The sequence below is a fragment of the Crinia signifera genome, chromosome 8 (assembly GCF_055691185.1).
Source record: "Crinia signifera chromosome 8, ASM5569118v1, whole genome shotgun sequence".
Classification (NCBI taxonomy): domain Eukaryota; kingdom Metazoa; phylum Chordata; class Amphibia; order Anura; family Myobatrachidae; genus Crinia; species Crinia signifera.
Genome location: NC_139224.1, coordinates 7,912,037 through 7,939,619, shown reverse-complemented (window position 1 = coordinate 7,939,619; position 27,583 = coordinate 7,912,037). Strand labels below are relative to the sequence as shown.

The 27,583-nt window shown below is 48.4% G+C and overlaps 1 protein-coding gene across 1 annotated transcript; it reads left to right on the top strand.

Annotated features, from left to right (window-relative positions):
• Nucleotides 1-579: 579 nt before the first annotated feature.
• Nucleotides 580-27,301, top strand: LOC146026912 (intraflagellar transport protein 122 homolog). Its single transcript, XM_083157960.1, has 12 exons — nt 580-586; nt 693-895; nt 1,294-1,396; nt 1,501-1,641; nt 2,878-2,975; nt 3,556-3,656; nt 4,123-4,288; nt 7,808-7,919; nt 18,494-18,622; nt 18,968-19,044; nt 19,271-19,435; nt 27,136-27,301. The coding sequence occupies exons 1-12, from the start codon at nt 580-582 to the stop codon at nt 27,223-27,225; spliced, it is 1,392 nt and encodes a 463-aa protein (XP_083014086.1). The 3' UTR covers nt 27,226-27,301.
• The last annotated feature ends 282 nt before the right edge of the window (nt 27,302-27,583 follow it).

Below are 27,583 nucleotides of genomic sequence, written 5' to 3'. Positions count from 1 at the left end.
CCACTGAGCCCGTCTCCGGTAACAGGACTTTCTCCTCTTGTTCCGAGCGTTGCCCATTTGTGCTCCTTTCTCCGCACATAAAACATCTCAGCCATTTATAGGTGAATTTGAAGGGCAATAAACATTAATAGCGAGCGAAATAACGTGCGTTTCCTTGTAGCAGCGAGGGGGACGGAGCCCCCAGGACACGATTCTGATTAACGTTCCTAACAAAGGGGCTCAGGCACCAGAGGAATTCCAGCTGTGATTCTGTGTATTCCCCAATTCTACACTCTCCGTCTGTTCTCTTGGCATCTGCCTGCTCCCTATATTATACTAATAAGCTCAGGGTTTTAATTAGTCTTTTGTCGTCATGCCTAACCTGAACCTTGTGTACAGTCAATAACATTTTCTTCATTTAGACTGTGTGTAATTATTGAAGTCCCACTTTTCTTGCAGTCTCATGTATATTTACTAAAGTGTGAGTTTAGAGAAGCGGAGCCGTTACCCATAGCAACCAATCTCCACTTTAGTAAATTTACCCCTCATTATGTATCATAATCATTATGTACACAGAAGGTGCTGATTGTTCTCATTGAAATGAAAGGTAATTGCTGAAGGAGAAGTTTCCCATTGTAACCAATCAGGTGTGGATATCGGTTTTTAGAATGTACTAGATAAATCTGATTGGTTGTCTGTTACCATCCTTATAGCTGTCCGTCACTGCCCATATTTCCCCTGCAGGCTGATTGACATAGCGCGGAAGCTGGACAAAGCAGAGCGGGAGCCGCTATTAAAGTGCGCATATTATTTCAAGAAGCTGCATCACCATGGCTACGCCGCCGAAACGTACATGAAGATCGGGGATCTGAGAGCGCTGGTCTTGTTACACGTGGAGACGCAACATTGGGATGAGGTGAGCGATGGCCCCTGTATTAAATTTGTAATTGTCCTGTACGGTTCTGCAGACGGATTGGGCAGTGTGTTCTGCATGCCCGCTGCCGGATCTGTTGTCGTGACCGATGACACAACTGGGCAGGTACTTACATGTGCCCACCCAGTTGCTCTGTCGATCGCTTGCTTGTGATGGGTGGCGGATCACCTGTACACGCAGCATGATGTGCCAATATATCTTTCGATGTATCGCCCATCAACTGCGCTACACCGCTGCCATCATATGTCTATGAACGACAAACATCACATCACTGGCATACGCTGGATGATTGACCAGCCCTATATGATTCGATCGTAACCGCAATGCTGCACCGTAAGCTGGAAACGTTTCTGCTGCTAATCCTTCCTATCATCACTCAGGCCTTTGTTCTGGCTGAGAAATACCCGGAATATAAGGACGAGGTCTATGTTCCCTACGCGCAGTGGCTGGCAGAGAATGACCGCTTTGAAGAAGCCCAGAAGGGTCAGTAATTGTAACATAACGCCGATGATGATCTTCCAGGTGTAATTGCAGAATAATTCGCTGGTGTCCCCGCACAGCTCTGACCATCTCCTTTTCTGTCCTAGCCTTCCACAAAGCTGGCCAAGAAGACGAGGCGGTCCGGGTGCTGGAGCAGCTTACCCATAATGCCGTGGTAGAGAGCAGGTTTCATGACGCTGCCTATTATTACTGGATGCTTTCCATGCAGTGCCTCGATATTGCACAAGGTGAGTCCTATACAATGTGTGTGCTCGTCTTGGCGTTAAGTCAATGATCTCGGCATTTCTGGGCAGATCGTGTCCTCATAGATCAGTCAGATCTGCAGCCAGCTTGTAGTGTTCCCAGCAATGGAAACTGTGAATGACGAGCAGTGAAACTTACTGGTAACAAACTGCCAATCAGCCCGAACTTCCAGCTATTACTCCACCTACAGTGTGTGCTTATATCTCGTGTCCCAGCCAGCAGTAGAGTCTGAGGACACAAAGTCATACCGCAAATTTCTGTTGAGGGCGCGCAGTCTCCTCCCAGACTTTTGCCGAGGGCGTGCAGTCTCCTCCCAGACTTTTGCTGAGGGCGCGCAGTCTCCTCCCAGACTTTTGCCGAGGGCGTGCAGTCTCCTCCCAGACTTTTGCAGAGGGCGCGCAGTCTGCTCCCAGACTTTTGCTGAGGGCGCGCAGTCTCCTCCCAGACTTTTGCTGAGGGCGCGCAGTCTCCTCCCAGACTTTTGCTGAGGGCGCGCAGTCTCCTCCCAGACTTTTGCTGAGGGCGCGCAGTCTCCTCCCAGACTTTTGCTGAGGGCGCGCAGTCTCCTCCCAGACTTTTGCTGAGGGCGCGCAGTCTCCTCCCAGACTTTTGCTGAGGGTGCGCAGTCTCATCCCAGAGTTGTGCTGAGGGCGCGCAGTCTCCTCCCAGACTTTTGCTGAGGGCGCGCAGTCTCCTCCCAGACTTTTGCTGAGGGCGCGCAGTCTCCTCCCAGACTTTTGCTGAGGGCGTGCAGTCTCCTCCCAGACTTTTGCTGAGGGCGCGCAGTCTCCTCCCAGACTTTTGCTGAGGGCACGCAGTCTCATCCCAGAGTCGTGCTGAGGGCGCGCTGTGCCCTTTCCCCAAAATTCTTTTGCTGATGTGCAACCATTCCCAGCCCTGTGTTTTGGATAGCTGCCCCCATCTCTGTCATCAGCATTTTCCACCATCCCCGTCTTTGGTTTCGGGATCCGACTGAAATCGGACGTATCTCTGTGTGCGCACAGAATAGGCCGTGACCATCCGCAAATGTATTCAACGTGCAACATGCCACACAGTATCCGACGCATGTTAGAAACCACGGACCAGAATGGTGTGCACATAGATTCGATGTGTACGGAGTATCTCTCAGCCTCACACCTGATCTGGCTGACACCAGTATCTCCAGCTTGGGCAGGAAGCTTCATGTTGTGTTAATGAGACGGTGATTATTCATCCTGCAGATAACGAGCAGAAGCAGGAAGTCATGTTACAGAAGTTCCACTACTTCCAGCACCTGGCCCAGCTGTACCATGCCTACCACTCCATCCAGAGATACACAGTGAGTGATTGCTCAGGTCTAGATCAGTGCTTCCAATCTGTGTGCCCAGACACCCTGTCCAGGACCAGATCATATGAATGGGATGCTGTCATTAAGTCTACAAGCACTAAATCGACAGTCACTAGGTTGACACATGAAATAGTTTGAGATGGAAAAGGTTGACATGAGTTTTTCATGTTTTTTGTTTTTTTAAAAGGTGTTTTTTCATGCTTTAGTATCCAAGTGGGGCATAGAGTGATCAATACAATATGTACCAGGGGGACCTTGCATGGTCACCATGTCTTTCACTGCGGTGGCCAGCAGGGGGCGGTGGTGTACCCCTACTCCTGCAGGTGGTGGAAATGTGTGACTCCACCCCCAATGGCCACCGGAATGGGAGACCTTGTGATTTCTGTATATCACTGGGCTGATGATGTTTTAGCGCAGTTGCACCGGTTCACACCACTTTATGTTTGGGATTGACACCCCAGTTTTATGGTAACCGCTGCTAGGCCACTATATTGGGAAGCGCCCGCTCCTTTGATGTCCTGATACCACTTTTTCTGCATTCATCATCATCCTAGCTGCACCTTTATTTCAGGACGAACCCTTCAGCTCTCACCTGCCGGAGGCGCTGTTTAATATCGCCAGATTCCTGCTGCACAGCCTGAACAAAGAGAGTCCTCTGGGCATATCTAAAGTGTATCCTTCTGCCAATGGCTGACCACCGGGGAAGTGCGGGGGCGGGATCATCGGAGGGCGTGGTCAGTAATAGGCCCATGTGATCCGAGCGGTAGCATTGGGTTTAGGGTTTGGACTCCCATCAGACAGACTGGTGACTACTGTAAGTATTACCGTGCAGGGTGCTGGAGGACTCACCGGCGGTCGGGATTCCGACAGTCATTACCCCGACGTCGGAATCCTGACTGCTAAAAGCCCGACACATGGGCAGTGGTTATTTTCCCTGGGGGGGGGGGGGGAGAACAATATAGCGCAGCGAGAGCAGCAAGCTACTGTGCCAGGGCTCTGGTGCGCTCCCCCTGCTCTCCAGGTAGTCGGGATTCTAACGGCGGAATCCAGACTGTCGTGGTGTTATACCACACCCACGTTGCATAATACTGTGTACTCCATGTACTCTGTAGGTTATATGCTTAACACGCAACATCAGAAACACGTTGTACACATTGGCAAAGCAGAGCAAGGCGCTGGGCGCTTATAAACTGGCCCGACATGTGTACGAGAGGCTCCAGGGCCTCCGGATACCCAGCAAATTCCAGGAGTCCATTGAGCTGGGCATGGTCACCATCCGGTCGAAGCCTTTCCATGACAGTGAGGTAAGGGCTCGGATGTGATCCCGTTTGTCACAAGTGAATGTTCACGGTACAAGGTACCAATCAGTGACACATCTGAGGCAGCCGGTGTAGGAGAATGCAGGGCATCAACACGGAGCCAGAGGTGCCACAAGCCTAGGTAGTGATGCCGCTGGTCCCTAGTGATGTGATAGGTTGCATTTCTGCGCACAACTCAGAATGGCGGCTTCCACTGAATATAAGAACTTTATGGTGCCTGACTCGATACGTGACGATGGCATCCGATAACTGTGCGCAGGCTACGTTGTCACGCTTATTCTGTGTAATGCATAGGGTATAGATATGGGCATGAGGGTCTCATGTGCTGTATTGGGGGGCACAGCGGCTATAGACTCCTGCAGGCCATGCTAGCGAACCATGACACTGTCAGTGTCCTGAAGAGTCTACTGTTCATAGTGATCTTTAGAAACGTACTTACTGATTTCACCACACGGGGGCAGAATACTCGTCTATGGTCAAACAGTTGGATTATATATTATATTATGGATATATCATAACTTCCAGTGATCAGAGCGCCCCGTGGTTTATCATAAAGTGAAGGCATGTCGTATGAGTTTGCAGTGTCACTGGTTGCCTCCGCTCGGGAGATGGCTGCAACCATGGAGTATTATGATGTATATTAGGCCTGTATACGCCTAATTCCGCTGTGTGAACGCAGCCCTGTACATGTGTACATTTGCTGATATGCATGCGCAGAGCGGAACAATCAGTCCCCGGAGCGAATATGCTGGGGAGCGATCACTACTGAATCAGCCCCATTGAGCGACACACCGATGAGCTGGGAGTAAGAACATTCTCGCTGCACCTCCCGTACTTCCAGCCAAGCTTACACGTGACTCCCACTATATAACCATCTATCTACTTAATTAAAATCAGAGCGAGCGTGATTCCTGCGCAGCGGAAGCGCGCGCCCAGGTTTTATTATGTTGGAAGGCTTGTTTAATGCGAACATAAACACTGTCATCTGGGCCTCCGTTAGCAAAATAAACTGCTGGGGATCTGGAGCACACCTCAAATAAATCATTATCTAATTATGCTGCAGCAGGGAGGGGGTTAACTTCCCCCCTGAGAAGTGCACATCTGGTTCTGCTAAGTGCTCCCAGCTGCCAAAGGATTACACACAAGCCTTCCAAGGTCATTAATAGTCCTGGAATATTGGCAGCGCAGCCGCGTCTCGTAGTAACGTTACATTCAGGGCATCAGTGTCATTGCTGGCTGCCAAGTCCCATTTATACCGAGGTTCCCGTCCTCTAATAAATAGCTCTGGAGTCACAAGTGGCCATGTCGGCAACTAAATATGCAGTATGGTGCGTTACTCCGCGCAGGGCATGACTGGGTCACCCGGGATCTGTGGCCTGACAGCGATGGGTGTTCTGGGATTTGTAGTTCAGATGGCCGCCCTAGTTGGCCAAATCGGATGATTGTATGCACAAAATGTGTACCATTCGACGCGATGCGCGGGCACGCCGCTCAAATGTCGCGTCTCTGGTCATATGTACTGCACATAATATTTCTGGAATTGTATGTGCGATCGAATGCTGTTTTGTGCGCATGCAATTTTTCTAAACGGCGACGTGCGATTCTTGAATAGTTCTGGTCACTTCCTGGCCCCTCCTCTTCCACCCACCCTTTTTTATCGAACGGTGCATTAGATAAATCGCATTATCCAATGCAAAATCGAATGCACTAAAATGCTTTATTCATGCGATTTATCGAATGGTAAGCTTCAAGGGAAATCGAACCCGAGATCAAATTGAATGCAATCGCACATGTGTGGGCAGCATAAGATCTGGAACGTTGATTGGAACATGATACATTGTATCATTAATGCTAAGAACATAAAGAAACGCATAGGGTTAACGAGATCAGAATGCGCCTTCACCCTGCTGTCATTCCTGAGATACATTACATAGGTAACAACCCCTCAGTCCTTGGCCAGTGCCAGGCAAGTGTTTTAGAACTCAGTTGGCAGAACAGCAAAGTCATTCCCTGTGTTCCCCCCCATACCCTGTGGCAGGATAGGAAGTGATGCCCCCTGGACATGCCGCCAGCTGGGCACTTCCTCACCGTTTCCTGCAGCATTGTAGACGGCCCGTCTGACCCTGCCTGTGTGATCTGGTATAAACGTTCCTTATGGGCCCAGTTAGAAGTTATTGGTTCGCCATCATTGGCATGTTAGGATGCTAATGTGTCACAGTGTACAGTCAGTGGCTAATGTGGCGATGGCCCAGGAGTGTTAGCGGAAGACCACTCCGTGGTGCGTTGACCTGAACAACGTTATAGCACCACAGACCTGGTAGAGACTGATGGAGGAATATTGCAGCTTACATCATTCAGAGATACCCGATAGAGGTAAGGGAATGCAGTGCGCACGCAGGATACCAGCTAGATGGAGGGAGGGGAATGCAGTGCGCACGCAGGATACCAGCTAGATGGAGGGAGGGGAAGGCAGTGCGCACGCAGGATACCAGCTAGATGGAGGGAGGGGAATGCAGTGCGCATTCAGGATGCCAGCTAGATGGAGGGAGGGGAATGCAGTGCGCATGCAGGATGCCAGCTAGATGGAGGGAGGGGAATGCAGTGCGCACGCAGGATACCAGCTAGATGGAGGGAGGGGAATGCAGTGCGCATGCAGGATGCCAGCTAGATGGAGGGAGGGGAATGCAGTGTGCATGCAGGATACCAGCTAGATGGAGGGGAATGCAGTGCGCACGCAGGATGCCAGCTACATGGAGGGAGGGGAATGCAGTGTGCACGCAGGATGCCAGCTAGATGGAGGGAGGGGAATGCTGTGCGCACACAGGATGCTAGCTAACCGTTCTCCTGAGGTAATTGTAGGTACATGTTTGTGCACCTCACATCTCCTTCCCCATGAGGTAATGGTAGGTACATGTGTGTGCACCTCACATCTCCTTCCCCATGAGGTAATGGTAGGTACATGTTTGTGCACCTCACATCTCCTTCCCCATGAGGTGATGGTAGGTACATGTGTGTGCACCTCACATCTCCTTCCCCATGAGGTAACGGTAGGTACATGTGTGTGCACCTCACATCTCCTTCCCCATGAGGTAACTGTAGGTACATGTGTGTGCTCCTCGCTTCTCCTTCCCCATGAGGTAACGGTAGGTACATGTGTGTGCACCACGCATCTCCTTCCCCATGAGGTAATGGTAGGTACATGTGTGTGCACCTTACATCTCCTTCCCCATGAGATAACGGTAGGTACATGTGTGTGCACCTCACATCTCCTTCCCCATAAGATAACGGTAGGTACATGTGTGTGCATCTCACATCTCTTTCCCCATGAGCGGTACATGTGTCTTGCAGAATCCGTGCTCCATTCACATTGTCATGCACTGTGCAGGCTCCAACTGTGTAGGTTACGGCGTGGGGCGGGGGGGGGGGATAGCTGTAAGTAACAATACATCTTTCTGGGTGTTAACAGGACACCCAGCATGTAACCCTATCCCTTTATTCCTGCAGGAGCTGGTCCCCATGTGTTACAGATGTTCCACCAACAATCCATTCCTCAACAACCTGGGAAACGTCTGCATCAACTGCCGGCAGCACTTTGTCTTCTCTGCCTCCTCGTATGGTGAGTGCAGCTGAGGGCAGGACTAGGACTAGCACTGAGAGGGGACAGTGTAACACACAGCAGGCACTGAGAGGATACAGTGTAACACACAGCACTGCAGGCACTGAGAGGGGACAGTGTAACACACAGCAGGCACTGAGAGGGGACAGTGTAACACACTGCAGGCACTGAGAGGGGACAGTATAACACACAGCAGGCACTGAGAGGGGACAGGGTAACACACAGCAGGCACTGAGAGGAGACAGTGTAACACACAGCACTGCAGGCACTGAGAGGGGACAGTGTAACACACAGCACTGCAGGCACTGAGAGGGGACAGTATTACACACAGCACAGCAGGCACTGAGGGGACAGTGTAATGCACAGCACTGCAGGTACTGAGAGGAGACAGTGTAACACACAGCACTGCAGGCACTGAGGGGGACAGTATAATACACAGCAGGCACTGAGAGGGGACAGTGTAACACACAACAGGCACTGAGAGGGGACAGTGTAATGCACAGCACTGCAGACACTGAGAGGAGACAGTGTAACACACAGCACTGCAGGCACTGAGAGGGGACAGTGTAACACACAGCAGGCACTGAGAGGGGACAGTGTAACACACAGCAGGCACTGAGAGGGGACAGTGTAATGCACAGCACTGCAGGCACTGAGAGGGGACAGTGTAATGCACAGCACTGCAGGCACTGAGAGGGGACCGTGTAATGCACAGCACTGCAGGTACTGAGAGGGACAGTGTAACACACAGCACTGCAGGCACCGCGGGGAGACAGTGTAACACACAGCACTGCAGGCACTGAGAGGGGGGCAGTGTAACACACAGCAGGCACTGAGAGGGGGCAGTGTAACACACAACAGGCACTGAGAGGGGACAGTGTAATGCACAGCACTGCAGACACTGAGAGGAGACAGTGTAACACACAGCACTGCAGGCACTGAGAGGGGACAGTGTAACACACAGCAGGCACTGAGAGGGGACAGTGTAACACACAGCAGGCACTGAGAGGGGACAGTGTAACACACAGCAGGCACTGAGAGGGGACAGTGTAATGCACAGCACTGCAGGCACTGAGAGGGGACAGTGTAATGCACAGCACTGCAGGCACTGAGAGGGGACCGTGTAATGCACAGCACTGCAGGTACTGAGAGGGACAGTGTAACACACAGCACTGCAGGCACCGCGGGGAGACAGTGTAACACACAGCACTGCAGGCACTGAGAGGGGGGCAGTGTAACACACAGCAGGCACTGAGAGGGGGCAGTGTAACACACAGCAGGCACTGAGAGGGGACAGTGTAACACACAGCACTGCAGGCACTGAGAGGGGACAGTGTAACACACAGCACTGCAGGCACTGAGAGGGGACAGTGTAACACACAGCACTGCAGGCACTGAGAGGGGACAGTATAACACACAGCACTGCAGGCACTGAGAGGGGACAGTGTAACACACAGCACTGCAGGCACTGAGAGGGGACAGTGTAACACACAGCACTGCAGGTACCGAGAGGGGACAATGTAACACACAGCAGGCACTGAGAGGGGACCGTGTAATACACAGCACTGCAGGCGCGGAGGGGGACAGTGTAATACACAGCACTGCAGGCACTGAGATGGGACAGTGTAACACACAGCACTGCAGGTACCGAGAGGGGACAATGTAACACACAGCAGGCACTGAGAGCGGACAGTGTAACGCACAGCACTGCAGGCACTGAGAGGGGACAGTGTAATGCACAGCACTGCAGGCACTGAGAGGGGACAGTGTAATGACAGCACTGCAGGTACTGAAAGTAGACAGTGTAACACACAGCACTGCAGGCACTGAGAGGGAATAGTGTAGTACACAGCACTGCAGGCACTGAGATGGGACAGTGTTATGTACAGCACTGTAGACACTATGAACAGTCACTGTAGACACTATGAACAGTGTACATGTAACACACATCACTGCAGGCACTGAGAGGGGACAGTGTAACGCACCTCAGGCACTGAGAGGGGACAGTGTAACACACAACAGGCACTGAGAGGGGACAGTGTAACGCACAGCACTGCAGGAACTGAGAGGGGACAGGGTAACACACAGCACTGCAGGCACTGAGAGGGGACTATGTTATGTACAGCACTGTAGACACTATGAAGAGTGTACATGTAACACACAGCACTGCAGACAGTGGCACGCAGGAGCGGATAACTAAGGGCCTGACTCAGACGTGACCCCCATTGCTGCTGTGTCATCATACTCAGCGGATCTAAAAACATTCACAAATATCGCAGCTGCCATCTTTTGTACAGAGCGCCCTCTGCCACTTGCGTATAAAGATGCAGGATTGAGCGAACATTGGTCAGCGTATTTAGACCTCTACGGTGGCTCAGAGTGCCCGTCGCCGCTGGCGCCATTAAAGCCGTAGAGTGCCGCTGGCGCCAGTAAAGCTGCTTCAAAAGCTGCAGCTTCTGGTTTCCCCTAAAATAGTTGCGACACATCTGTGTTTTATTTATTTTTTGTCACTCCCCCGTTACCTGTATATGTATATATTCATGTTTGTATACTGTATGCAGTGGTTATTGGGCCTAATTCAGCACGGGTCTCTAATGAGAAAACTAGCATTGGACAATAAGTAAAAAAAGCCATTGTCTAGACAGAAAGACAAAACGCCTCATGCAAAACTGCGAGTGAATTGCCAAAGGATTGCTGCAAACATCGCAGGAGACACCGCCCGTCCCAACGCCGAATGATCATGAATTAGGCCCTTGTTTCTAATTTCATCCAACCATTGTAGTGCATTGTAGACAAATTTCTCTCTCTCTCTCTGGCGGGCGTTAATAAACCAGATCTGTTTGAAGCGAAACGCCACAATCCCCCACAAGCCATGTATACAAATCTGTAACTACAAATATGCAGAGAAAACCACGTCCATATGTTCCGCAGACTATCCCAGAGTAAATAACCCATCCTTATATGTTTTTCTTTAAAAAGCCGCTGAACCATATAAAAAGACGTCTTGTAACAGTCACAAATATGTGTAAACCCACCGTGACAGATCTTAAGATAGATTCGACATTGTATTTACATCTAGCCAGCGGCTGAGCGTGATCCATTGTTCTCTGTAATTAGCCATTAAAGGGCTCATTCGCTCGCAGATTTATATTCCAATGGAAGCCTGGAGGCCGTTTGTGCGACGCTAGATGAAAAATAGACTGTTTTTGTAGGTTTGTGTTCTGCCGCATCTGTCATTTTGCAGCGCGTCGAATGCATTTCTCATACAACATGATGGTTTAACCTTCAAGCTCGCAGCCAAGCAGAAAATAGCATCACCGCATCGGAATAAGAAAAAGGCCTACGTGCGTTTTTTGTAAGAGTTGCGATGTCGCAGGTGTCGAAAAGCTGCAAGCAATGTTTATCTAAGGCGGGGAAACGAACGTCGGTGGGGAAACAGTTCTTCTTTTAAACTTCACTGAGACTTTACTCACTCTACATGTTACCCCGGGATGCAGTTACAATCCCAGCGGTCGGGATCCCGGCGTTCAGAATCCCGACGCCGGAATCCCGACCGCCGAAATGCCGACACATTCTCCCTCCGTGGGTGTCCACGACACCCCTGGAGGGAGAATAAATTAGTGTGGCGAGCCCGCAAGGGGGGGCGATCCACGTCCCCCCCTTGTCGGCATTTCGGCTGTCGGGATTCCGGCGTCAGGATTCTGAACACCGGGATCCTGACCGCCGGGATTCAATACTGAATCCGTTACCCCAGGCTAAAGCGCATGTCAGCGTATGAGCAAGTAGCAGTGCCCTTCAGTGGCGGCATTCACAGCATGACTGTCATTCCCAATAAGTACAACATTATCTCAATTACTTTCAGACTTCTAAATCCTGCTCCATGTCTCGCCTGTTATTTAACATACCCAGCGTATGATTAACATAAGGTTTCTATCATGTTGGTACGGTGCGATCTGAGACCCCAATATTGTACTTAAGCAGTGCGAGTCTGGGAATGGTGGTGGCCAGCCTGTATCTGTACTGTAAAGGTGGCCATAAATCTACAAATCGATTGTCAGATTGGGCTGGTTGGAACAAAAACCTGGTAATATCTGAATTACAGTTTTTGGCAGTTTTCCAGAATTTCAAAGCAAATTGTCAACTGTCATTTGCTCTCATCCGTTACCAGGATTTTGTTCCAACCAGCCCAATCTGACAATCGATCTGTAGATGTATGGCCAGCTTGAGATGCAGGGAAGTAGTGCAGTCTGCAGCCACAGCAGTGATTACAGGACAATGGCTTAATCCCCCACTAATCGCACAACAGTGTTTACCAGCCAGTTAGGTGATTGCCTGTCACTTACATCTATAAATAGCGCTGCTGATGTTACTGTGCTGGCTCAGGATAACCCTCCCCAGTACGCAGGCTCCCAGTACTAATATACAGGCTCCCAGTATTAATAGGCACAATCTCATTATTAATACCGGCTCTCGTTATTATTCATATATAATTGTGCTCATAAGTTTACATACCCTAGCAGAATTGGTCATTTTCTGGCCATTTGTCAGAGAATATGAATGATAACTCACAAACAAAGTTTCTGTTGTCATTATGATTTAAAAAGAATAAACACAGTTGTGTGACAATAAATGGCTTCACCCAACCACTAACCACGAGTGACAGAAAAGTGTGTGAGTTATCATTCATATTCTCTGCTAAATTCCGAAATTCTAGGGTATGTAACTTATGAGCACAACTGTATAGGCTCCCATTATTAATACCGGCTCTCATGACTAATAAAGGTGCTCGTTATTAATACCGGCTCTTATGATTAATATACCAGCTTTCCCCAAGGTGTCATATAGGATTTCTTTCCTGACAGCTAATGTACAGTCTAGACCAGTGATTTTCAACCTTTTTACCTTGTGGCGCACTAAACAAGATTTTAAAATTGTTAAGGCACACCATGAGATCCCCACAGGGCAAAAGACAGCGGCCCCCACAGGAAAAAAAAAAACTATTGGCCGCCATATAAAAAAAACAAATAAAATACATTGGCCCTTTACATGTAAAGAAGAGTCCAGTAAAGAACACTTGAACTGGTGGTGGCTGTGAACTGTTTGGACATCTCTAGATCTGGGGCACACTTGAGAACTGCTCAAGGCACACTGGTGTGCCACGGCACAGTGGTTGAAAAACACTGGTGTAGACTCATTATTAGCATATTAGTTACCAGTTCGTCAAAATACCATAACAGAATATCAGTAATGTCAGCGAAGGAAGGAAGCAAAACTTGATTTGCTCCATCTAGTGGCCGTCAGCATGCAAAGCACTTGAATTCCCCCCATAGAGATGAGGAGCAGCATTAAACTTCTATTAATTGGTTTAGAAAAGAAATGGTTTGTCACTGGATGGTCCACCTAGTGACAAACCTTTTCTTTCCTAATCCAATTGTCATTAATCTTTGTCCAGTGGTAGCACACCCCTGCAAACTAGTTACCACATGTTCTAGACCACCTGACAGGGGGCCACGCAACATATTAAAAATAATTGTGCAACAGACCCTCAATCCCAACCTGTCCTTATATTTATATTATATAGGATAGACTAAGCACTGTTCTGTTACTTGTATGACTGTTATTGCCTCACCGTTATTAATATATAGGCTATCTCTCCCACAGCTAATGTACATGTACTGCTCAATCTAGAATCACCATTATTTATGTTCTAACTGCCTGGGTGTAGCTATTTATTGTGTGTGTGTGTTTGTGTGAGACTGTCTTTTTTTGTGTTTTTTCAACTGCCACATTTCCCAGACCCCCAAGCTGGTGCACAGGTGTAGTCATTACTCTCACATTTCCTAGGTCACCTAGCTGGTGCACAGGTGTAGTCATTACTGTCACATTTCCTAGGTCACCTAGCTGGTGCACATTTGTAGTCATTACTGTCACATTTACCAGGTCCCCAAGCTGGTGCACAGGTGTAGTCATTACTGTCACATTTCCAAGGTCACCTAGCTGGTGCACAGGTGTAGTCATTACTGACTGTTACATTCCCCAGACCACCTAGCTAGGACACAGCTGTAGTCATTACTAACTGTCACATTTCCCAGACCACCTAGCTGCTGCACAGGTGTAGTCATTACTAACTGTCACATTTCCCAGATCACCTAGCTGCTGCACAGGTGTAGTCATTACTAACTGTCACATTTCCCAGACCACCTAGCTGCTGCACAGGTGTAGTCATTACTAACTGTCACATTTCCCAGACCACCTAGCTGGTGCACAGCTGCAGTCATTACTAACTGTCACATTTTCAATCCTGCTGCATCATTCCTACTATAGACCCTCAGGTTGCCTGAGACACATGACCTGGTGGTAGATCTTGAGGACAGGTTTGGCCACCCCTGCTCTAGGCCATGGCTGGTGGATTGATATTCAGTTCTGTTCCATTCCACTTTATAGTGCACTTTCTCTGCGTTTTTGAGGCAGTTTTGGTCTTTGTAAATCGGCGGATTGCCAAACCTCTGCCAAAAACCGGCTGCGTGGTAAATATACCTCTATGTGCACTACCGTTCTGGTCAACACCATAAGTTCAACAGACACAAGGTCAATATAGACCAAAAAATGACGTGGAAATGGTCAACATGGGTTTTGTGTGTCAATGTGTAGATTTGATCACGTGGACGTTAGCGTGCAGCTTGGGCTCAGTGCCTGACTTTGTTACTGCTGCGCTCGGCGCACTTTGGGTATCGCCCACATACTTGCTGTACTGTCTGCGCGCTGTTATATTCTCGCCCTATGCTCACGTGGATAGTAAAGTATGAACCAAGTCGGTCTAAACAAAAAAAAAAAAAAAGAAAACCTTTTGAGTGTCTATGTCCATGTAAACCTTAAGCTTCTGTCAATGTCAGCCTATGGTTTGTCGACCATTTTTAGGTGTCTACCTAGTCACTGTGGACCCAGGGAGCGGATACCCTAATCAGTTGCGATACGTTTGTCTGCAGTGCCCTCCTCATCCCCTGTAATCACACTCAGCACTGCGATGCTGAAGGGACAGATTACCTCTCACCTCAGAAGCTGATTTGAGGTTTATCCAGTAAGGTATTATATGTGACTTTAATGGCTGGACTCAAGGTTCCTCTTCTCCGGCCGGTCTGCGTTGTGCAGAATTCACGCAGGTAGTGGAACGCTGCTACTCCAGGCTTCATTAGTAACTTCCTTCATTCTTGCAATATGATTGTGGTTCTGCGCTGAATCAATGACAGGAGGACGGACCGTCATCAATACGATTAATCAGCTTAAATAGCTGGTTACTGAAACAACGTCACCAACAATGAGACACAAAACAATGGGGGGGGGGGTTCCATTTGATTCGCAAGACAGAAAACTCGCAGCTTTGCGAGTCCACCCCGCCTGAGCGCCACCCATTTGTAAGGGCGATTCCATCGCAGGGCCTGCGAATAGCTGTTACACAGTAATATCCAATCGCAGCCTAGCGGGATCCACCCACATTAATCGATGGTCGGCGACCATCCGGGATGTCAGCTGGCCGCCCCCCCCCCCCCCCCCCCGCATCTGCGTCATCGGTGAATTTGCATGAGAACGCCACGTGTTCTGATGGGAACACCCATGAAACTCTGGGCATTCATATATGCAAATGGCCCGGCCCCACGCCCGCACACTTGAGTGCGCGCACCCGGCGAACACCCTGCTCACCGTGGCCGCGCACACCAGGCGTCTGTACATGCGCAGACGCACACCATCGGACCAGTGGCGTAACTATATTTTGCGCCCCCCCCCCGCCAAACTTTTTCGGCGCCCCCCTCCCCCTCTCTCTCTCCCTCCCCTCGTCGCCCCTCCCCATGCCCATACCTGACAGAGCCGCATCTGCGGTCACTGTCCCGTCCAGTCTCCCGGCGCCGGCTGATAATGAAAAGTGACTCTTAGAAAATGGCTGCCAAAACTGACTGCAATACGGGGGCAGTTTCTAAGTGTCAGTTTTCATTATCAGCAGGAGCCGGCGCCGGGAGCAAGTGACGGGGCAGTGCCCGCAGATGCGGCCGGGCAGCAGTGCAGCGGGTAACTATAGCACCGCAGCCCCCCCCCCGGCACCCATAGTTACTCTGCGCCGCCACGGCGGGGGCTGCGGAGGCATAGTTACGCCACTGCATCGGACCTCTTGTGAGCGAAGGAGTCTGGACGAATAGACCTGAATAAGACCCAATGTCACAACATATGAAGAACCAGGCAAATCGGCCCTAAGGGATATTAATATAATCTATAATACGTTCCTTATGCTGGGCACACGCTGATCGATATATCGTTGTATTGAGGATCCCGAACAAATCAGTGTACACGTCATATGTCTTTGAACAATTGGGGTCATTCAGACCTGATTGCACGATGGCGATAGTTGATAAACTGCGCATGCGGACGGCTATCCTGCCACAAAATCCTGCTACTTTTTTCATCGTATGTGGGCCCTCATTCTGGTTACAATTTGCAGCTTTGCAGGTCATCTAAACACGAACGCTTGAATGAGGCAGCATTGACAGAGAAGTCGGCACTTGGGGGTGGTAACCGGCCATTATCTGGGAGGGTCAGGGAAAACGCAGGCGTGCACGGAGGTTTGATGGGAAGGCGTGCGACGTCAGGGCGGGATTTCACTCTGGCTGGCTGGTGCACACCTGATCGCAGGCCTTTGCAAAGAAGCAGCCGTGCGATTGGGTCTGAATAACCCCCAGTGTCGTTCGCACAGACATTATTGATCGGCCCTGCAGCGCATTTGGATGTTTGTACAGATGAGCCGCCTGTATACCGGGCAGCACGGACAGTGTAATGGTTAGCATTACTGCCTCACAGCACTGAGGTCATGGGTTTAATTCGCACTATGGGCCTTATTCTGGTTATTGCGGTCCGTTCCGTCTTCTTTTGGAAATGACCGAACGCCACGCACGGAGGACATTGTAAGAACACACGCCCACAGGTCGTCCGCATCCCTTCGGACGGACTGGCTAAGAAGAGGGAGTGTCTTCGGACTGCATCCAACTGTACGTGTGCGGTGGGAACACAAAGATTCTGCACGGTCTTACAGCGTCCGAACGGATCCTCAGTAATCTATTCGGAACTCATGCTTCTGCAACATGACACACTTATCCAAGTAGGCAACCTCATAACACATAGATTCATTTTAAATGTAATCAATTAATTCCTGATTGATAATTAAACACATTACTTGCACTTTAGATTAACCCTTACATCATGTTAAGTGGTATTACTTCATTGTTGCCCCTTTACCTGTCTTAGTGGTTCCAATTGAACCTGTGAAAAGAGTGTAATTAATCACTAATGAGTAGAGGAGTGGATTGTATTGTGGTCAGCTGAGAGTGCTTCAGGTGCGGCCATACTAATTGGGCGAACCGAATGCCTAGCGCATGAACCAGTACTCTCCGAAAACTGAAACTTGCTTATGGACTCTGCATATTTCGCTTGCAGTCGGTGTCCTGTCCGAATGCACGCCTACCACTGTTCATGCACTCCCACGTGTACACCCAGATTTACTCCCAGTTTTGCCCACTTTGAAACCGCACCCCTGTGTACGCCCACATGACGCCCATATTTCCAGAGGAAGTTCGGTGCACATTTCTAGACGGTATTGGCGAGTGCGGAGACACTACGTTGCGCATTGTGTTGCCTACGCATGCGCAGATGGCTTAAAAGTGCCCTCCGAAAGAATTCAGAACGGTCTGCACCAAGCAGAATAAGGCCCTATGTGTGGAGTTTGTATATTCTCCCCGTACTTGTGTGGGTTTCCCCCAGGTACTCCGGTTTCCTCCCACAATCCAAAAATATACTGGTAGGTTAATTGGCTCCCCACAAATTAACCCTAGAATGTCTGTGTGTGTGTATATGTGGTAGGGAATATGGAGTGTAAGCTCCACTGGGGCAGGGACTGATGTGACTGTTTAAATATTCTCTGTACAGCGCTGCGGAATATGTGTGTGCTATATAAGAAACTGTTAATAAATAATAAATATACTGGCTGCAGAGACCGGTGACATTGCCATTCCCGCCCAGCTGGTTATGACATATGCTATAACTGTGATTAGCAGCTGCCATGTCACTTACTTTGGGGAGTGACACTAAGGGGGGGTATTCATTCCCCCGCCACTATTTCCGACGGGGGAAATAGGCATCTCGGCAGAACGGGCCAGACTTGTTTTGCCGAGAACGGCCGTGGATTATTGAGCTCACGGCCGGATCTCGACGAACCACAGATGTTTCTCGCAGCCACGCCCCATTTTCGACACTCAGCAAGCGGGACATTGAATCCCGCCTGCCAATTATCAGTGGAACAGGCCGAGAACGGGACAGGGTCACAGCTGTCGGGACGTCCCGGGATTGAATATGCCTCTAAGGGATCTGTGCGCTGCAACACTGCCATCTAGTCCCCAATTATCTTGAAATATAAAAAAAACACTATTGGATCAATTGTTTGCTTAATATTTTGTTGATTTCTCTGTCGTCCTTGCTACGTTCCATCCGACAATCCGGTCTTGCTTCCTCTACCTCTCTATCTCACCCAACTGCAGATGTGCTGTCTCTGGTAGAGTTTTACCTGGAAGAAGGGATTACCGATGAAGAGGCCATGTCCCTTATTGACCTGGAAGCTCCGAGAAGCACCCCCGGTAGAGACAGGTGGCAGGAAATGTCCTCTTCTGGTATCCTTACTGTAGGCTTTCGGTACTAGAACGGGGAATAGTGATGTATGAAGGTAATGTGGTTGGAGACGGGATAGACTTCCACCAAGCTATCGGGGCAACTAAAACAGCAGCCAATACAAAAAAAGCACTGACAACTGCACCCTGCAGATATATGCCCTGGGGCAGCTTGGAGTAGAGCTGCCCCGGGAACAATAGATTTGTTTCCATGACCTGGAAATTGCGTTAAGCCGGCATTGTTATTCTGACTGCCGACATCCTCACCGTCCGTCATCTGTATTGTATCCCATATAAATTACCGTACATTGCAGCTCTACATGGTTTCTTAGCCTTAATATCTCTAAGACACCCAAACTCTGAGGCTGGACGAGGAAGACGTGATCATGGATGGGGACCCGTTCTCCGCCAAGTTTAGCTTTGAGGTAAGTTGCCTGTTATCTTCTGAATGTGGATATTCTGTGGCCAGTGGCAGAGGTGGATACACTGCCGACACAGGTACGGACAATTGTGCATGTCACCCTTTTGGAACCGACCTAGACATTGTCGACTCTATGAACCAAACCCTTTGGAAACAGATAGTTCTATGGTTCATTTGTACACAGAATATGTCTGACCTATGACCTCCTTCTCTCCTCCATTGGCGTGCAGCAAGGGGGCTCCGAGTTCGTCCCCGTGGTTGTGTCTCGCTCGGTCCTAAGGTCGATGAGTCGGAGGGACGTCATGGTGAAACGCTGGCCGAAGCCTCTGAAGTGGCAGTACTACCGATCCGTCCTCCCTGACGTCTCCATCACCATGTGCCAGTCCTGTTTCCAGGTGTGTATCGTCCGGGACATCGGTCAGGGTGTCAGGCGTGTCCTCGTGGGACACCTGGTCTCCCGGTACCATAACTTCTTTCACTGCAGAAACCCCTCCCCCTTCCTGTACCTGATTAGGTCACAGCCCCAGTGAGTCTCATCCTCTGTGCTGGCCGTATTGTATGCACAGAGTAGAACCCAATCAGGACATGGCGTTATATCACTGCGACCCATTACAGTGCTTACTGTTCTAGGACTGACTTAACATCCCTGAAAAGCGCTTGCACATAACAGGGTCGGGGCTGGCGGAAGGCCATGCTGTGCCCTGCTCTTCTGTCTTACCATCCAACATCTGAAGAGCAGAAACCGGTACAAATTTGGAAAGGGGTGTGGCCTGGTTCTGGACAAGGGCCCCTGGGGGAAAGTGTCCCCAATGTAGATTGTGTGTGGGGTGCTGTATTTCTACAAAGTCTAAACCCCCATAGACGTACACTCCATGATCAATAGCGTTAGAGCAGGCAAATTATATGGCACATACACACCGAAAGTTATAGGTCAGTGATATCAACACTGTAACCAATAGTAATACACCGATGGACACTGTAACCACCAGTAATACACCGATGGATGCTGTAACCGCTAGTAATACACCGATGGACACTGTAACCGCTAGTAATACACAGATGGACGCTGTAACCGCTAGTAATACACCGATGGACACTGTAACCGCTAGTAATACACCGATGGACACTGTAACCGCTACTAATACACTGATGGACACTGTAACCGCTAGTAATACACCGATGGACACTGTAACCGCTAGTAATACACCGATGGACACTGTAACCGCTAGTAATACACTGATGGACACTGTAACCGCTAGTAATACACTGATGGACACTGTAACCACCAGTAATACACCGATGGATGCTGTAACCGCTAGTAATACACCGATGGACACTGTAACCGCTAGTAATACACAGATGGACGCTGTAACCGCTAGTAATACACTGATGGACACTGTAACCGCTAGTAATACACTGATGGACACTGTAACCACTAGTAATACACCGATGGACACTGTAACCGCTAGTAATACACTGATGGACACTGTAACCGCTAGTAATACACTGATGGACACTGTAACCGCTAGTAATACACTGATGGACACTGTAACCACTAGTAATACGCCGATGGATGCTGTAACCACTAGTAATACACTGATGGACACTGTAACCACTAGTAATACACCGATGGACACTGTAACCACTAGTAATACACCGATGGACACTGTAACCGCTAGTAATACACTGATGGACACTGTAACCACTAGTAATACACTGATGGACACTGTAACCACTAGTAATACGCCGATGGATGCTGTAACCACTAGTAATACACTGATGGACACTGTAACCACTAGTAATACGCCGATGGATGCTGTAACCACTAGTAATACACCGATGGACACTGTAACCACTAGTAATACGCCGATGGACACTGTAACCGCCAGTAATACACTGATGGACACTGTAACCACTAGTAATACACTAATGAACACTGTAACCGCTATTAATACACCGATGGACACTGTAACCGCTAGTAATACACCGATGGACACTGTAACCGCTAGTAATACACTGATGGACGCTGTAACCGCTAGTAATACACTGATGGATGCTGTAACCACTAGTAATACACTGATGTACACTGTAACCACCAGTAATACACCGATGGACACTGTAACCGCTAGTAATACACCGATGGATGCTGTAACCACTAGTAATACACTGATGGACGCTGTAACCGCTAGTAATACACTGATGGACACTGTAACCACTAGTAATACACTGATGGACGCTGTAACCACTAGTAATACACTGATGGACACTGTAACCACTAGTAATACACTGATGGACGCTGTAACCGCTACTGATACACTGATGGACACTGTAACCGCTAGTAATACACCGATGGATGCTGTAACCGCTAGTAATACACTGATGGACACTGTAACCAATAGTAATACACGGATGGACATTGTAACCGCTAGTAATACAGGGATAGACACTGTAACCGCTAGTAATACACTGATGGACACTGTAACCGCTAGTAATACACCGCTGGACACTGTAACCGCTAGTAATACACCGATGGACACTGTAACCGCTACTAATACACTGATGGATGCTGTAACCACTAGTAATACACCGATGGACACTGTAACCGCTACTAATACACTGATGGACACTGTAACCAATAGCAATACACTGATGGACACTGTAACCAATAGCAATACACTGATGGACACTGTAACCGCTAGTAATACACTGATGGACGCTGTAACCGCTAGTAATACACTGATGGACGCTGTAACCGCTAGTAATACACTGATGGACGCTGTAACCGCTAGTAATACACCGATGGACACTGTAACCGCTAGTAATACACTGATGGACGCTGTAACCGCTAGTAATACACTGATGGACGCTGTAACCGCTAGTAATACACTGATGGACACTGTAACCGCTATTAATACAATGATGGACACTGTAACCGCTAGTAATACACTGATGGACACTGTAACCGCTAGTAATACACTGATGGACACCGTAACCGCTACTAATACACTGATGGACGCTGTAACAGCCAGTAATACACCGATGGACATTGTAACCAATAGTAATACACCGATGGACACTGTAACCGCTAATAATACACCGATGGACACTGTAACCAATAGTAATACACTGATGGACGCTGTAACCGCTAGTAATACACTGATGGACACTGTAACCGCTAGTAATACACTGATGGACGCTGTAACCGCTAGTAATACACTGATGGACACTGTAACCGCTAGTAATACACTGATGGACACTGTAACCACTAGTAATACACCGATGGACACTGTAACCACTAGTAATACACCGATGGACAATGTAACCGCTAGTAATACACTGATGGACACTGTAACCACTAGTAATACACCGATGGACACTGTAACCGCTAGTAATACACCGATGGACACTGTAACCGCTAGTAATACACCGATGGACGCTGTAACCGCTAGTAATACACTGATGGACGCTGTAACCGCTAGTAATACACCGATGGACACTGTAACCACTAGTAATACACCGATGGACACTGTAACCGCCAGTAATACACCGATGGACGCTGTAACCGCTAGTAATACACCGATGGACACTGTAACCAATAGTAATACACTGATGTACACTGTAACCACCAGTAATACACTGATGGACACTGTAACCGCTAGTAATACACCGATGGACGCTGTAACCGCTAGTAATACACCGATGGACGCTGTAACCGCTAGTAATACACCGATGGATGCTGTAACCGCTAGTAATACACCGATGGACACTGTAACCAATAATAATACACCGATGGACACTGTAACCGCTAGTAATACACCGATGGACACTGTAACCGCTAGTAATACACCGATGGACACTGTAACCGCTACTGATACACTGATGGACACGGTAACCAATAGTAATACACCGATGGACACTGTAACCAATAGTAATACACCGATGGACGCTGTAACCGCTAATAATACACTGATGGACACTGTAACCGCTAGTAATACACAGATGGACACTGTAACCGCTAGTAATACACAGATGGACACTGTAACCACTAGTAATACACTGATGGACACTGTAACCGCTACTAATACACTGATGGACACTATAACCAATAGTAATACACCGATGGACACTGTAACCGCTAGTAATGCACCGATGGACACTGTAACCGCTAGTAATACACTGATGTACACTGTAACCGCTACTAATACACTGATGGACACCGTAACCGCCAGTAATACACGGATGGGCACTGTAACCACTAGTAATACACCGATGGACACTGTAACCGCCAGTAATACACCGATGGACGCTGTAACCGCTAGTAATACACCGATGGACACTGTAACCAATAGTAATACACCGATGGACACTGTAACCAATAGTAATACACCGATGGACGCTGTAACCGCTAATAATACACTGATGGACACTGTAACCGCTAGTAATACACAGATGGACACTGTAACCGCTAGTAATACACAGATGGACACTGTAACCACTAGTAATACACTGATGGACACTGTAACCGCTACTAATACACTGATGGACACTATAACCAATAGTAATACACCGATGGACACTGTAACCGCTAGTAATGCACCGATGGACACTGTAACCGCTAGTAATACACTGATGTACACTGTAACCGCTACTAATACACTGATGGACACCGTAACCGCCAGTAATACACGGATGGGCACTGTAACCACTAGTAATACAGGGATGGACACTGTAACCGCTAGTAATGCACCGATGGACACTGTAACCGCTAGTAATACACTGATGTACACCGTAACCGCCAGTAATACACGGATGGGCACTGTAACCACTAGTAATACAGGGATGGACACTGTAACCGCTAGTAATGCACCGATGGACACTGTAACCGCTAGTAATACACTGATGTACACTGTAACCGCTACTAATACACTGATGGACACCGTAACCGCCAGTAATACACGGATGGGCACTGTAACCACTAGTAATACACCGATGGACACTGTAACCGCTAGTAATACACTGATGGACACTGTAACCACTAGTAATACACCGATGGACACTGTAACCGCTAGTAATACACCGATGGACACTGTAACCGCTAGTAATACACCGATGGACGCTGTAACCGCTAGTAATACACTGATGGACGCTGTAACCGCTAGTAATACACCGATGGACACTGTAACCACTAGTAATACACCGATGGACACTGTAACCGCCAGTAATACACCGATGGACGCTGTAACCGCTAGTAATACACCGATGGACACTGTAACCAATAGTAATACACTGATGTACACTGTAACCACCAGTAATACACTGATGGACACTGTAACCGCTAGTAATACACCGATGGACGCTGTAACCGCTAGTAATACACCGATGGACGCTGTAACCGCTAGTAATACACCGATGGATGCTGTAACCGCTAGTTATACACCGATGGACACTGTAACCAATAATAATACACCGATGGACACTGTAACCGCTAGTAATACACCGATGGACACTGTAACCGCTAGTAATACACCGATGGACACTGTAACCGCTACTGATACACTGATGGACACGGTAACCAATAGTAATACACCGATGGACACTGTAACCAATAGTAATACACCGATGGACGCTGTAACCGCTAATAATACACTGATGGACACTGTAACCGCTAGTAATACACAGATGGACACTGTAACCGCTAGTAATACACAGATGGACACTGTAACCACTAGTAATACACTGATGGACACTGTAACCGCTACTAATACACTGATGGACACTATAACCAATAGTAATACACCGATGGACACTGTAACCGCTAGTAATACACCGATGGACACTGTAACCAATAGTAATACACTGATGTACACTGTAACCACCAGTAATACACTGATGGACACTGTAACCGCTAGTAATACACCGATGGACGCTGTAACCGCTAGTAATACACCGATGGACGCTGTAACCGCTAGTAATACACTGATGGATGCTGTAACCGCTAGTAATACACCGATGGACACTGTAACCAATAATAATACACCGATGGACACTGTAACCGCTAGTAATACACCGATGGACACTGTAACCGCTAGTAATACACCGATGGACACTGTAACCGCTACTGATACACTGATGGACACGGTAACCAATAGTAATACACCGATGGACACTGTAACCAATAGTAATACACCGATGGACGCTGTAACCGCTAATAATACACTGATGGACACTGTAACCGCTAGTAATACACAGATGGACACTGTAACCGCTAGTAATACACAGATGGACACTGTAACCACTAGTAATACACTGATGGACACTGTAACCGCTACTAATACACTGATGGACACTATAACCAATAGTAATACACCGATGGACACTGTAACCGCTAGTAATGCACCGATGGACACTGTAACCGCTAGTAATACACTGATGTACACTGTAACCGCTACTAATACACTGATGGACACCGTAACCGCCAGTAATACACGGATGGGCACTGTAACCACTAGTAATACAGGGATGGACACTGTAACCGCTAGTAATGCACCGATGGACACTGTAACCGCTAGTAATACACTGATGTACACCGTAACCGCCAGTAATACACGGATGGGCACTGTAACCACTAGTAATACAGGGATGGACACTGTAACCGCTAGTAATGCACCGATGGACACTGTAACCGCTAGTAATACACTGATGTACACTGTAACCGCTACTAATACACTGATGGACACCGTAACCGCCAGTAATACACGGATGGGCACTGTAACCACTAGTAATACACCGATGGACACTGTAACCGCTAGTAATACACTGATGGACACTGTAACCACTAGTAATACACCGATGGACACTGTAACCGCTAGTAATACACCGATGGACACTGTAACCGCTAGTAATACACCGATGGACGCTGTAACCGCTAGTAATACACTGATGGACGCTGTAACCGCTAGTAATACACCGATGGACACTGTAACCACTAGTAATACACCGATGGACACTGTAACCGCCAGTAATACACCGATGGACGCTGTAACCGCTAGTAATACACCGATGGACACTGTAACCAATAGTAATACACTGATGTACACTGTAACCACCAGTAATACACTGATGGACACTGTAACCGCTAGTAATACACCGATGGACGCTGTAACCGCTAGTAATACACCGATGGACGCTGTAACCGCTAGTAATACACCGATGGATGCTGTAACCGCTAGTAATACACCGATGGACACTGTAACCAATAATAATACACCGATGGACACTGTAACCGCTAGTAATACACCGATGGACACTGTAACCGCTAGTAATACACCGATGGACACTGTAACCGCTACTGATACACTGATGGACACGGTAACCAATAGTAATACACCGATGGACACTGTAACCAATAGTAATACACCGATGGACGCTGTAACCGCTAATAATACACTGATGGACACTGTAACCGCTAGTAATACACAGATGGACACTGTAACCGCTAGTAATACACAGATGGACACTGTAACCACTAGTAATACACTGATGGACACTGTAACCGCTACTAATACACTGATGGACACTATAACCAATAGTAATACACCGATGGACACTGTAACCGCTAGTAATGCACCGATGGACACTGTAACCGCTAGTAATACACTGATGTACACTGTAACCGCTACTAATACACTGATGGACACCGTAACCGCCAGTAATACACGGATGGGCACTGTAACCACTAGTAATACAGGGATGGACACTGTAACCGCTAGTAATACACCGATGGACACTGTAACCGCTAGTAATACACCGATGTACACTGTAACCACTAGTAATGCTCCGTTGGACAGTAAGACTGAGCGACGCAGAGCTGGCGAGAGGCCTAGCGTGTCGTGAGGTAACTGACAGGAGTTTATACGTACCTGAGGTATATTAGTGCTGTGAAGGGAAGATCAGTAATATGGTTTATAATACAGAGCCCTGACCTCTATAATGGCATCCTACCCCCATCACAATCAGACTCCCTAAGCGCCCAAGACGCTACTCCGTTCCCCATGTCCCCTCCTGACCACCGTCCCTGCCGTGTCTCTCCTGACAGATGTTCCACACAGAAGACTACGAGCTTCTGGTCCTGCAGCACAACTGCTGCCCGTATTGCCGGAAGCCTATAGAAGAGACCGGCCAGTGACGGCGAGGACAGCGCACGCTCACACCAACAACTAGCGGGATGAAATGTATTTTTATTTATTAAATCATTTGTAAAAAAAAAAGCCTATTTGTTTCCAACGCTCTCACCTTTCATTGATTGCCAAACAACTTGTTCTCCTAATAATGCAAACATCATCACCCTTAGCAACCAATCACCTTCCGACCTATAAAATGGTAGGTAGAAGCTGATTGGTAGAATCCTCGGAGCTCAGCAATCAGGTAAACGCTACCCCACCAACGTAAAATGCCACCCATATCGGATTTCCTGCAAATCCATTGCCATCTACTGACCATTGATTGGTTCCCCCATCCCCTGTCTGTGTGGTGGCTGAGTGAAG

Coding starts and splice junctions, on each gene's coding strand:
- LOC146026912 (XM_083157960.1), top strand. Junction 896..1,293: donor AGACGCAACATTGGGATGAG/GTGAGCGATGGC, acceptor ATCATCACTCAG/GCCTTTGTTCTGGCTGAGAA. Junction 2,976..3,555: donor ACTCCATCCAGAGATACACA/GTGAGTGATTGC, acceptor CCTTTATTTCAG/GACGAACCCTTCAGCTCTCA.